The 14,493-nt window shown below is 35.3% G+C and overlaps 1 protein-coding gene across 3 annotated transcripts in view; it reads right to left on the reverse strand.

The window, feature by feature from the left end:
- PCLO (piccolo presynaptic cytomatrix protein) overlaps nucleotides 1-14,493 on the reverse strand; it is a 391,109-nt gene that overhangs the window by 32,351 nt on the left and 344,265 nt on the right. For all 3 annotated transcript variants that reach the window (XM_073898726.1, XM_073898725.1, XM_025872800.2), the window contains 2 exons: nucleotides 13,644-13,773; nucleotides 9,542-9,615 (listed from right to left, as the gene is read on the reverse strand). In XM_073898726.1, coding sequence (XP_073754827.1) covers nucleotides 9,542-9,615; nucleotides 13,644-13,773 — 204 coding nt within the window. The remainder of the gene's footprint in view (nucleotides 1-9,541; nucleotides 9,616-13,643; nucleotides 13,774-14,493) is intronic.

A 14,493-nucleotide genomic window follows, 5' to 3' on the forward strand; every position in this document is an offset into this window, starting at 1 on the left:
ATCAGAGAAAGACATGTATCATATGACCTCAATGATATGAGGAATTCTTAATCTCAGGTGGGGGGTGGGAGGGATGGGGAGGCTGGGTGACGGCCATTGGGGAGGGTATGTGCTATGGTGAGCGCTGTGAATTGTGTAAGACTGTTGAATCACAGACCTGTACCTCTGAAACAAATAATACATTATATGTTAAAAAAAATAAAGAAGATAGCAGGAAGGGAAGAATGAAGGGGAGTAAGTTGGAGGGGGAGACGAACCATGAGAGACGATGGACTCTGAAAAACAAACTGAGGGTTCTAGAGGGGAGGGGGTGCGGGGATGGGTTAGCCTGGTGATGGGTATTAAAGAGGGCACGTTCTGTGTGGAGCACTGGGTGTTATGCACAAACAATGAATCATGGAACACTACCTCAAAAACTAATGATGTAATGTATGGTGATTAGCATAATAATAAAAAAAATAAAAAAAAAAGGCTTGGGAAGAATTAGGCCAGCAGTAATCACTTACATGATACAGGTGATGATCAGAACAATGATAACCAGCATTTACTGACTATGAGTCACTACAGTGCCAGGCACATTACACTCCTTATTTCCATCACTTCCTGCAGCACACTGGTCAGGTAGGTACTACTGTTATCCTTACTTTTGTAGATGAGGTACCAGAGACTTCTAGAATTTCAGTAACTTGGCTAATACCATGCATATAAAAATTAGCATGTCCAAATTGGCATATTAAAATCTACCATGTCGATGGATAAGAAAATATATGTACTGATGTCAATTACCTCAAAATTACATTAGAGTTTTAATATAATTTCAATGAAAATTTATGTGGAATTTCCTCTGCTTCTCAACAAAGATTTAAAGTTCTTTTTAAAAAATAAAAAAAATAAACAGGTAAAAACAGTCCAATTTAAAAAACTGAAAATAAAATAGGATAATTGAGTAAGTGTGGCAGATACAGGTAGACAGATATGTCAATAAAATATTCCAGAAAGCCCATTACCAGACATAAGTATGCTTGAAAATTTTGAGTATGAATGATGTGGCATCTCATATCAGTGAGGAAAAGAAATTTTATTCAACAAATGTTTCCAGGAAAATTGATTTGCTGTTATCTCATGACATGGAATAAAAGAAATTGACTTAGATAATTAGATATTACATTTCATACCACAAAAGAACTAGATAAAAATAGAAATCATTATGTACCTAATATCCTCAACTGGGTAAAGAATACCTAAACAAATAATTAAAGAAGAAATGATACACAAAATTATTTATAAATTTGACCCTGTGAATATTTGTATTTAAATTCATAAGCAAGAGTCAGGGATTGAAATTGCCATTTTAGGGGTATCTGGGTGGTGCAGTTGTTTAAATGTCCGACTCTTGGTTTCAGCTCAGGTCACGATCTCAGGGTCATGTCTTGACTTTGCCCCTAAACGCACTAAAATCCTCTGGCTTTCAATTTCTTTGTATATGCAGGGGTGGTGGGGCAGGAACCTAGTATATATTGTTACTGAGATTTTTCTTTTTCTGGTGGATAGAACTTAAGAGAGATAATGTTCGATGCTCCCTAAATATTATTACATTATGACTCTGAATCTAGATCCAAATTGAGACCTGTATCCTGAACTCTAGAGTCATAGTCAAACTACATAATATGTATTGTTTCTACTTGGATTTCACATATATACAGTTACCCTTGAACAACATAGGTTTGAATTGCACAGGTCCACTTACATGTGGATTTCTTTTATAGAGTACAGCATTGTAAATATTTTCCTTATGATTTTCTTGATATTTTCTTTGCTTCAATTTACTTCATTTTAAGAATACGGTATATAATATATATAACATACAAAATACATGTTAATTGACTCTTTACGTTATCAGTAAGGCTTCCGGTCAATGGTAGGCTATGAGTTGTTGAGTTTTGGGGGGAGTAAAAGTTATACATGGATTTTCAACAGTGCAGGGAGTCCACATGCCTAACCCCTACATTGCTCAAAGGTCAACCATACTTAAATCCCAAAAATTCCTAAAAGATGATTTGAGGGGTGCCTGGGTAGGTCAGTCGGTTAAGTGTCCGCCTTCGCTCAGGTCCTGATCCCAGGGTCCTGGGAACAAGCCCCGCGTTGGGCTCCCTGCTCAGGGGGAAGCCTGTTTCTCCCGTTCCTCCCTGCTTGTGCTATCTCTTGCTATCTCTGTCACTATCTCTGTCTCTCTCTCTCAAATAAATAAATAAAATACTTTAAAAAAAGATGATTTGAATGTAAAAGGAGGTCTACCTTGTTCTTCCACAGAAAGATTCAATATTGTACGTGTTGAAACTGCCTAAATTCCTCACTAACATTTAATACTTCCCAGTGTTCACAGAAGCATGAACTTCCCTATCCAACCTACCTTTGTACAAATTTCCAGTTTCTCTGCTCTCCATTCACACCCTTTGCTCCAGTTTCACTAAATTGCTTTCTCCCTTACATATCTCGTATCCTTTCTTCCATTTGCATCTTTCTTCACTGTGTTCCTGCAGCAGGGAATTTGCCTCTCTCATTGCAACCTATTTAGATCTGGTCCATCTTTCAAAGCACCTGTAACCTCTTCCACAGAATCATGCCCCCTGACTCCCACGGATTTAGAAACGCTTTCCAATGCCCAAATCCTAAAGCACATAATTTGCTCTTGAACTTATGAATCATTATCACAATTCTTCTTTGCATTATACTTATTAAAGGTAATAAAATATTTAACAGCAGGTATGGCAGTCTCCAGCCACTATGAATGCTTTGGCTCTACCCATTGACTGAGTATGCTCAACTTGCTCACTGGTCGATTATAAGATAGAACATCCTAGATCATAAGCCCTCTTGGATCAGCATATGTGTTGAATTGATCTCTGTAGCATCCAAATTTTGAACACAATGTCTTGCACATAATAGATATACTCATATTTAGCTCTGATCAACTATAGATATACAAAAACAAAGGATATGTATTAGCAAACTCAGGGCAAGAAGCTCACAGAAAAGCAAACATATTCAATCCACTGAAAACAGTTTTATAATATAATGTGCATATGTTGGTCAATTTTTAAGCACAATTTGTGGACGGTAAGTAATCAAATGATACAGAATAATCCACTAACCACATTTCCCTTGATCACATCCTGACCTCAGAATTGAGATAAAAATCAAATAACATCACATTTTCTTAATGATTTTAACAAAACATCTACAATGATAAATATATTGTAAATAAATTTTGTCCGTCATCTTCAATAAAACTGAACTTAAATAAAGATAACTTTTTATTTAAAAATTAAGTCCTTGAGTAAGAGATACAAAATCCTAGTTATAAAATAAATAAGTCACAGCAATGAAAAGTACAGCATAGGGAATATAGTTACTAATAGTATAATAACATTATTTGGTACAGACAGTGACTACACATCATGGTGAGCACTGAGTAATGTATAGAATTGTCAAATCATGATGATGTACACTTGAAACTGATATAATATTGAGTGTCAACTATACTTCAATAATAAGATTAATTAATGCCTTGAAAGATCATTCTTGACATCAGTAAAATGAACAGAATCAGGAAATTCCAGAATAATAAAAGAAGTGATATACAAAAGACAAAAACAAGACATTTCATATTTAATTTGAAATTTCCTTAGTCTAATTAGAAAGAGAGCCTGAAGAAACGGAAATAAATGTCTAGCGGGTGAAATGAATTTTTCTTCAGGATCAAGATTATAACTATTATCTGAGTTTGGGGAACTCTACTAGGAGCTCAGAAGGGCAAGGACTAAGTCACATTCTACACTGCAGCCCAGGGCTGATCCCAGTGCTGGTCACAACAGGTACTCCATAAGTATTTGCTGAGTAACCTGTGGGGGTGCCCTTATAACAGCTGTTATTATGTTCTAACTGAGAGCCTTTCAGAGTGTGTTGTATTTTCCTTTTTGCGGGCTAATATTTAAACAACCCAGGTGGTCATGGAAAGAGGGAAAATTAAATGAATATTAAAAAAAAAGAAAATGGAAAAAATCTTTAAAAAGAATGTTTCTCAGAACAGGATAACAAGATAGAGACTCCAACCCTGAGGCCTCGATTTTTATTGGTTTAATGCAGGAAGTCATTACTGTTCTGTACTTGTTTCATGGACTTTGTAAAACACGTTCATTCACCTTAAAGGCACTCGTACTACTCACCACTGGAGCTATGTAAAAAATATATATGTGTGTACAATAGACTTGGGGTGCCAGTTAAAATGAGATTGTTGCTGTCATCGTAGACTTTCATTATTTCTACATAAATTGTTATGCTTTTTCAACAACAACCAAAAAACCCCCACTTCCAGTAAGATGTTGAATCGAATCTTGTTCTCTGTCCTACCCCCTGACCCCTTCCTCCTTGGGTTAGCATTATTGGTGATGTGCTTTCACAGACTCAATTATTTGAAAACATTTGTGGGTTGAGTTGAACATATTTCTATAATGGTAGAGGTTTATTTGTTCTGGCCCAGTGAAAATGGAAATTGAGTGATTAAATTAAGGCTTCTAAAGATACCTAAGAAAATAAATTATGTATTAGGGTTATTTGTTTTTTAAATACATGCAGCCAGGCAAATTAAACCTCACGCAAAGTGTGATTCTTAATGCCTGCTGCTAAAGCTTGCGAACCCCTGGTTTGGGAGAATAAATGCGTGAAGCCAGGCACTATATCTAATATACATGGATGCCCACCAACAAACAGTAACACTCTTAAATATATCTAATTAAAACAATGTAGGAAAGGGCCGGATCATCTATTAAGGGTATTAGAAGGTTTTAGTGTAAATTGGGAAAACACTTGACATTACAATTGGGAAGGTTAATTGATTTGATCCAAATTTTTAAGAGAAGTGGTCTTGTATAGCTCTTCCGAAGAGTGCATGATATTTTGTCAGTCTTGACTAGTATCACTCTTGGATGGAATCCAAATGGCCCTCTTCTATATTCACTTGTATTTATTTTTTTTTTAAAGATTTTATTTACTTATTTATTTGAAAGAGAGCTAGAAAGAGCAGGAGCCGGGGGTGGAGTCAGGTGGGGTGGGGTGGGGTGGGTGGCTGGGGAAGGACAAGCAGACTCCCTGCTAAGCAGGCAGCCTGATGTGGGGCTCCATCCCAGGACCCCGGGATCATGACCTGGGCTGAAGGCATATGCTGAACTGACTCAGCCATCCAGGTGCCCTTATATTAACTTTTAATTTAATTACAGCTACAATGTAAGGGATGTTAATCATGTGCCAAACACAATGTTTATTTGCACTTTACGTTGTACACTTATTTAAATTGTGAAAGTTCAACCAGTCATTAGCAGAGACAGTCTACAGGAGTATTACCATTTTTTTTTACTGCAACTTAGGTTGGAACTCTAGAACCTATGACTGATCTCATATTCTGACCCACTGAGCATGAGATTAATCAGCATGAGATTAAAATTTATGAGAAACTGCAATAGGGAAGATACAACATTATTGGAGAAAATGACTAAGTGGAAAATGATTTTTTAAAAAATCAGAATGCAGAATAAATAGATTTACTCAGTAAGTAGAACAAGGACATGACTAGCATCAAAAAAAATATCTATAACATGCTCCACATAAAATTTCAACCCCATAAAACATGACTTTTTGTATTCTGTACACTGTAATTCCAAAACAAGAATGAGAATGTTGTAAAAACAAACTGTCCACTAAGGTGACTACTTAAAATCCATGATATACTCTGATCTAAAGTATGCATGTCTTTGTAGATCAGTGTTCCCTAGAGTGGACCAAGGTATGCATAAAACAAAGTGCTTAAATGGGTAATATGAAAGAATCAAGGGGTAGTAGAACACTCAAGAAAATCTTACTAAGTGACAATTTTTCTGGTGTCCTGATGAAGAATTTAAAGGAGAAAAAAATCCAGTCAAGAAACTAAATATTAGGTCTAAAACCAAACTGAACTAACTCTGTTTTGTTTGTTTGTTTGTTGTTCTCCCACAAACTGGCTATATATGTTGACTGACAACAAAAGGACGTGAAAGCAATCCTCTGGATCGCTCAAAATAAAATGTATGTCATAAATATACCTGAATTACAGCACAGAGTTGATTCTATATCTCTATGGGGACGAAGCAAAATCTTGTACGTTTTCTTCTTATCTGCTTAGAGTAATTAAATTCCTGTATAATTTAATAATTTTCTCCCCACTCTCTATGTATTCTTCTTTTTTTAAAGGGTTATTTATTTTGAGAGAAAGAGAGATCATGTGCATGGGGTGGGGGGAAGGGCAGAAGGATAGAGAGAATCTCAAGCAGACTCCCCACTGAATGCAGAACCTGACATAGGGCTCTATTTCATGACCCTGAGTTCATGACTTGAGTGGAAACCAAGAGTCAGACACTTAAACCAAATGAGCCACCCAGGCGCCCCTCTATGTATTCTTTTAAATTTAAAATTGTTTGTAAGGTTAAATACTTATTACAGATTTCTTCTCCATATTATTAGCAATCTCTTATATATCTCTTATAGTTGGACATCTTCATGCCCAACTTCATATAGATATGTAAATTATAAATATGCTTATTGTCCAAATTTCAGAAGTAGCTCAGTCAAAAATAATCTGTCCAAAATATTGTTACTAAAAGGGCTCATAACTATAAATGACTCACATTAGATTATGTATTCCATCTTATCCCCATCCTCAACCTCCAGCCCTCTGCTCAATAACTAATCTGAGTTTAACTACTGATAAGAGTCAGTTCACTAAAATATAAACATATTGACTCATAAGTTTAAGTAAAATATAAAATAGCTTATGACTGGCTCCTTCTTGTGGGACTGATGGGAAAGAAGAAAGCAGCATTAGGATGAACAATTTTTGTTCATTGACAGTTATTAACATTTATAATAAGATAATTTATCTATAAACTTTAAAATTAAAAGTAAAATTAAGTAATTCAACTTTGAAAAAAGGGCACATGAATTGCTTCTCTAATTACCTGAATTCTAAAGTCATATGAAAATCAGTGGGCATTATTTTCATATATTATTGTATCATTTATTCATTCACTCAACAAACATTCTTTTTTTTTAAACCAAAAACATGAAAAGCTTTATGTATTCAAAGGAAATGATTTAAAAACCGTGAGGGAAATTACAAGAGAAAATAATCAATGGAACATTGTACTGTGCTTTTTTTTATGTTATATTAATCACCATACATTATATTATTAGTTTTTGATATAATGTTCCATGATTCATTGTTTGTGAATAACACCCAGTGCTCCATGCAGTACGTGCCCTCTTTAATACCCATCACCAGGCTGACCCATCCCCCCACCCCCTCCCCTCTAGAACCCTCAGTTTGTTTTTCAGAGTCAATAGTCTCTCATGGTTTGTCTCCCCATCCGAGTTCCGCCCCCCTCCACCCCTGTGCTCTTACTGCTTGAAAAGATCCGATTCAGTATTAACCAAAGTCCCTGATGGATGGCATAAAGAAGTTCAACAAACATTCTGGAAGCGACTCTATGGGTAAGGCTCTCCTGCTAAGTGCTGGGCCACCAGGATGACTAAACCATAGCTCTAGTCTAAATGTTCAATATAATGGAGGAGACAGGCATAAAAACAGGTAAATTCAAGTCAAAGAGCAATGATAACAAAATATGCAAATTGTGGTGCAGACAGGAGCAGATCCGGTTAGTGGTAGAAGAGCATAGGAGGAGAAGGAGGCAAAATCTGAAAGAGGGTGAATTAAGTTCAGGACATACGTAATTTGATTCATCTATGGGATCTCGAGGCAAAATGTAGCACTGGCCCTACACCTCTGGGCCCTTAGTTTCGTTCTCCAGCTTCCCTCTGCTCTCCTATCAGGGTAGCTGTCCCCTTGGCTGCTTCCCAGGCTCCCCTGGCAGTTGGCTTCCAGCGGGATTGATCAGGCATTGGCAGAGATTGGAGAATGGGAAGAAGGAAGTAACCAGGATATTTCTCCCCATCCTCGTCTATCTCCAGATGTATTTCTAGCATTTATTGTTTCTCTTCCTTGTCTCCTGCTCCCTGCAGTTCAGGCTTGCCCTGGTTTCAGCTCTCAGGACAGTCACTTCCTTCTGCCACCTCACAAGTTCTGCTATTTCACTGCCACATGCTCATTTTCTCAGGGATACCATGAGTATATAATCATTGCCAGCCATCAGCTTCCTCTATTTTAAATATTCAGAGTGGTTTCCATTTTCTTGGTTGGACGCCTGGCAGACATGAACTATTGGAGGCTGAATTCCAGGGAGTCTGGAGGGTAAATTTGGAACTAAACATACAGATGAGAATGGCTGAGTTTATGCAGAGAGAGAGTGTGTAAAATGGTTGGTAGATTGAGGGTGGAACCCTGGGGAAAATGGCAGCAGATAAAGAAAACACAGTCTTTGAATGAATCTAAAGAAAAACTTTTAGTCGAATCAGAAAAATGTGGTATCTACTAACCCACAAGGAACCTTGGCATCATTAGCATCCAGCATTTGCCAGATGAGGTTTCTGAAGACAGATCAGGTCACCAGTTAGGTAACAGGACCAGATTTGAAATCCAAATCTGGGTTTCCTATTTCTTCATCGAGTGTCTTTGTGATACTGTGCCATTAATCATTCTCTTTCATAGCAGGTGATTTGGCATCATTTGCTTGGGTTCAAGTTACTTGCTCTTATCTTGTGTGATATTTGCACTTCAGTCTCTTCTTATGTAAAACTGGTATATGGTATTATTTACCTTTATAGGTAATTTTAAGAATTAAATGAGATAATACATGGAAAGTACTTAGAATAGTATAAAGTAATTAAGACAGTTGAAATTACTGAGAGGTTGTGCAATCCAAGAGGGATAACAGTGCTGTCAGATCTTATCACAATATTATGAAAGATAAGCTAGTCATTGTTCACCTTACAGATACTGAATATGTGTCTGCTGAAGTTAAAGATTTTCTTGCATTTTGTAATACATTTACCATTTGTTTAACAAAACCAAATTTAAGTTCAAATTGGGTTTTCACTTTAGAAGTTACTTTAGTCATTTTTTTCCTATAAAATGATTTTTATACCATTAGTTTCTTCTGAGCTCCATACATTTAAGATTTTCCATTTTAAGTGATGTTTCATGATTTATTTTCTATTTGCATGGTATTTTAACAAAAATTTTTTTAAAAATCTCGACAAAATATTTGTTTTTTACTGAGAAAGTCTTCTGATTCTCTCTCCTGTCATCCTTTTCACTCTTCTTTCTTGTTTAACTTTTTAGTATCCCCTACTTACTTAATGTTAAATATAAATCAAGAAATTGGGAAATTGTTAAATGAAATTACAAAGTAATTCTAATCTACTGGGTAACACAGAGAATGGTGCTATACTTCCCAGTGCTGTTGCCATTAGCACATAGAAATTTACATTTATATTCGAAGAGAAACAAATCAAACACTTGTAGTGTAACATGTAGATTCAACAAATTTTAACTTACCTTCCGGGTCTGCAAGTCCCACTCCTACTCCTGGCTGTTTTACAGGTTCTTGTCCATTCTGCCCCATCTTCCCTCTGTTTAAAAAGAAAATAAAAGGTTATATATTTAGTTATGCTCTCCTAAATGCAAATGAGAAGACCAAGTTCCCCAAAAATAGAATGACATTATGTATTCAGACCTGAAATAAATTACTTGAATGGTAAGTCTAAACACAATAAATTGCTCTGTATCATGTTAATTTTAAAGTAGGGGCTTGTTTCTTATTCTTACTTAGTCTGAGCATAATACCTCAAAATTCAGTGTTTTATGATTGACTCACTTATTAAAGATCAGACTATCATGAAATTATCAAAATTTTTTGAGAATTGGGGTGTTGTTTCTTTATTTTTATTTTTTTTGCATTTTAAAAATTATTATTATGTTATGTTAATCACCATACACTCCATTTTTAACTCAGGAAGTGAGAAGAGTTTTTATATCTTTATGTTTTGTTATGATGACGTGTACAGACCCTTTGGTGAGAAGGGAAATGTTGAATTAAATAACTTGCAAGAATAATATTGTAATAACACAGATCTTTATTTCACTTAGTGACTTTCAGATCCTGTCGCTGTTTTCAGCTGTGTATAGCGTATTAGCTTTTGAAGTCAGACCTCCTGGTCTCTGCCTCTGGCTTCACTATTTCATGCCGTGTGTAATCTAAGGCAAATCTACTTAATCTGGTGAATCTATTTCTCCTTTTGTAATAAAAAGATAGTAACACTAGCTAGCTTTGGGGTAGGACAAAATCACGTGGAAAACAGTACTTAACACAGTGCCTGAAACATCATAAAATTCAATAAATAGAAAATATTAATAGGTAGGTATGCACATAATGGCTTTAGAATTCAGCCAGAGTCTACTACCCTTTTAGTTTCAGCCTCGAACTTTCTGGAAGGCCAAATCGGTGAAGAATTCATGATACTCTGAGCACTGTGTGTTCAGAATATTGATAATGTAACAGCCCAAACACTATAGGCTACTTCTTATTTTTTCAGTAACAGAAAAAGCTACATGGCATAGAAAAGATTTTGGAATTGCCTTTATACATACTTACATAAGATGTTCTAAAACGATGAAATAAAAACACCTAAGTTTTAAAAAGGGTGTTTGAACAAAAGAACTCCTCAATACTATACTTTCTAGACAATAATTCTAACAGCAGGATTTGCTCACAATTAATTCTTACTTTCACAAAAATATTTGGTTTGCTGAATTTGCTGAGAATGTGATCATATTTCTTTCTTAAGAATCCAATTACATCTCACTTGAAAACTACCCTAAAGATCCTACCATTCTATAGAGATGGTTCTGCACATAATGAAAGGAATAGATATAAACTCAGAAATTATTTTATCTTGAAACCCATTACATTGTTCCATTACGACAATTCTAGGTCAAAGGTTTAAACACAAATTTTTATCAAGTGTGAAGGACTTGAAAAAATGTTAGAAATCATATATATACTTATATACATATAGATACAGTCTGCATCTGAATATGTGCCAAAAAAGTCTTGATTAAGCAATAAAAGGAACTTCAATTTGTGTAACTGCTTCAATGAGATTCAATACAAGTAGATGATAAATTTAAAAAAAATTTGCTCTGTTCCGATCAGACAAGAGAAAATCTTCATAACTCAGTAGCAATCTTACCGTGAGCAATACTAACAGAGGGAACCAAACGTCTTGTTACTGAGTCAAACTCAAATGAAAAGGAAAATCATTTTAGGAGTGTTCATCTAACAGATGAGAGTACTGAAAAATTACTCTTCTATATATGTCAAATTTTAACAAAATAATTATAATTTTTAGTAATAGTAAAATTTGGGTAATTTTTTATTTGATCTCACATCCTAGGTTTCGAATTTTAATGGTATCTGATATTCAGCTGCAGTCTTTGTTTCTAATGAAAACGGATTTTAACATTAGGTGCACAGGGAAAATGTGTATGAGAGGCATTTCTAAGATCTTACAGGTACTTCTGCAGCATCATAAAGCTAAATAAAATACGAAGGAAACTTGACTGGGTTATGTGAAAGATGCAATTTTTCTGAATTCCCGGGAAATAATCTTCAGCTCAGAACATGTGGACTACACAGTTTGTAATTTATATTTGTTAATCAATAACCGAACAGTTATTGAACTCTTATGTTAGCCTAAGCAATAATTGTGTTAGACATAAAAGGGCATATAAAAGAAATACCAAATACTGCTTTAGAAAAGAGAATTTTCTTTGTGCTCAGATGGCAAAACAATGGTGTGTCCGAGGCAGTTTTGAAAGGCTTTAAGGAAAATGGGAAAAACAAAATTGGAATGTGGTATGTATGTAAAAAATACATAATCTAGTTCTACTTCAGATATTCAGATATTGAGGAAATAACGTGCTTTTTCTCTGGAAGTTAAAACTTTATCCAGTGTTAAATTATTTGAAAGGTATGGATAAATTGGAAGGATATTAAGTGATGTGTGGTTAAAAAAATCACAAACTCATATGATATTCACAGTCTAGAGAGAGAAATGTAATGGATTTGCTGAAATTCTCTTCATAAAAGATCATCAGAGAAAGAGGAGTAATGAGATCAGACTCCTTTTAGAAGTAATGTCCAATAAAAGAGAACTGATTAAATATAAATAACTATTGAATCCATAGCCTAAGTCTTAAAAAAAAAAAAAAAGATTGGCAGGTGATCCAATAATGTAACGATTTAAGTAGGAAAAATATAACTTGAAAATCATAAAATATAAACACATTTTTCACTGTAGAAACCCCTTTTCCCCATTATTTTGCTTTTGTAATCTGAGCCATTATATAAATATTGGGGGTATTCTGGACAATAGAAGGAAAGATTTATAAAAACCTTGACACTAAAACAAAGAGAAAAAGAATTCTGCTCCCAGAAATGGCTTCACTCAACACTGGAGAAAATGAAGAAGATCCTTTAAGAAGGGCCCAGATCAGGGGTCTGCAAACTCCATAGGGAGCCAGATAGGAGATGGTTTGAATGGTCCTGTACTCAGGTCTGCCTCTATAGGGCAGAAGCAACATTAGGCAACACATAAGCAAATGGGTGTGGCTTTCAATAAAACTTTATTTATGGACACTGAAATTTCAGTTTCATATAATTTTTATGTCTCACAAAATGCGATTCTTCTGGTATTTTTTTGCCCCCAAATATTTAAAAATGCAAAGGCCAAATTAGCTCACTGTCCTCTCAAAGCTAAATTCTCCCTGACCTAGATCCCAGAGATGGATGGTCCAATGACGTTTTTTAAAACCTAGAAAACTAGTTCCTTAGGAGGAGAAGGAAAGGTTGGAAAGTCTAGATTTTGATATTGGAACAGACATAACCAACATATGTATCTTGGATGCTGCTAACTTTTGCCACCAACATGACTAAGCCCATTCTAACACATCCTAAACACAATCTGCTTTCGTTTTGCATTCGATCTGCAATATCATTTTCTTGAGGCTTAACATATTACCAATGAACTTTATTCCAAGCTTATCTACTGGGGACCCTGTATTACTTGATATTTGTTGTGGAAAATATGGAAACACTTCAAAATCTTCCTTTTTAATTGTGGAAAGATTACTGAAAAGCCTCTATGAGGAGCCCAATGTGTTATCTGTTTCAAAAACGATATATGAGCTCTTAAAATATGTTTAAATCTCTCCTGATTCAAAGTAAATTAATTTAAGTTTATCTCAAACACCAATAATATTTGTGTTTGATCATTATATGATTACCTCATCAAGGGACTACTACTGCTGAACCTCATTTAGTTATTATTGTAGCAGTTTTTCCATTAAATACAGATTGCACTGATTAAATAGTCCTGGAAGTGACCAGCAGTCATCCTTAGAATTAACTAAATTAACCCAATCTTTCCCGAACAGTCTATTTTCTATGGAGGCAAACACAGTTGAATTGCTTCAGGGACAATGAGTCGAACTGGATAATTATCTAGTTATTTCCTGTTAAGTGTTAAGCAAAGCTTACTCATGTTATAACTTTGTAGTGGAAAAAAAAAAAAAGAAAAAGAAAAACCCCCACACTTACATCCGTGGAATAGGAAATAGATTGGTCTCCCCTGCAGTGTTGCCGCTTCCTTCACTGTCCACGCTATACCCGCTGCCGGAGGAGCCAGTGGACACGGAGCTTTCTGCAGGCCGGTGATTGGTAGGCTTTGCTGCATGGTGTGGGAAGAGTCAACACCACAGTCAATCAATGAAACTCCCATTGATCTCCAAAGGCATCATTCTACGTTTTCTTCATTTACATGGATAATGAAACAGCTCTAGCAAGAACTCCACATGTCTTAATCTGCCTGTCATTTTCTTTTCCTTAACCAATAAGGTGCTGTGGTAACACTAAGGACTTGATTATTTTTATTGGACATCGAGGTAAAACAAAACAAAACAAAACGCAATTGTTTCTAGGGATAAATCATCAGATTTTTAGACTGAGTTAAATAGTATGTGACCAGTCTATTACTATTATCAGTATTACTGGTTCTCTTTGTGGTTTATTTGTACAGTATTACAGTAAGGACAAACAATTATGAATTTGGCTATTTCCTGGAGAAAGGAGTTTAGAAAGACTTGGGTAGAGAGAAATAGCGGGATAAGGGAAACTTTCTTAATTATTTTCCATATTAGCCGATAATCTGTTTTTCTCCTGAGAAGTGAAGATGCAAAGTAGAACAGATGGTTTCAAGAAGTGATTGAAGAATTCTGTGCTCCTTTGTATATAACAACTATCTCCAGCAAGTTTTTAAATTTGAAGATCCTTGCTTCCCCTTTGGCATTTCTTCATCTATGATTGGGACTTGTTTCAATAATTCCTTAAGTTTGATTCTTTTGGATAAAGCAATCCATATTCCCATAGAAACATTATAATTTTGTGTTGT

This window comes from Callorhinus ursinus, unplaced genomic scaffold (assembly GCF_003265705.2).
Source record: "Callorhinus ursinus isolate GAN/ISIS: 27379988/994484 unplaced genomic scaffold, GSC_fseal_2.0 scaffold12, whole genome shotgun sequence".
NCBI lineage: Eukaryota > Metazoa > Chordata > Mammalia > Carnivora > Otariidae > Callorhinus > Callorhinus ursinus.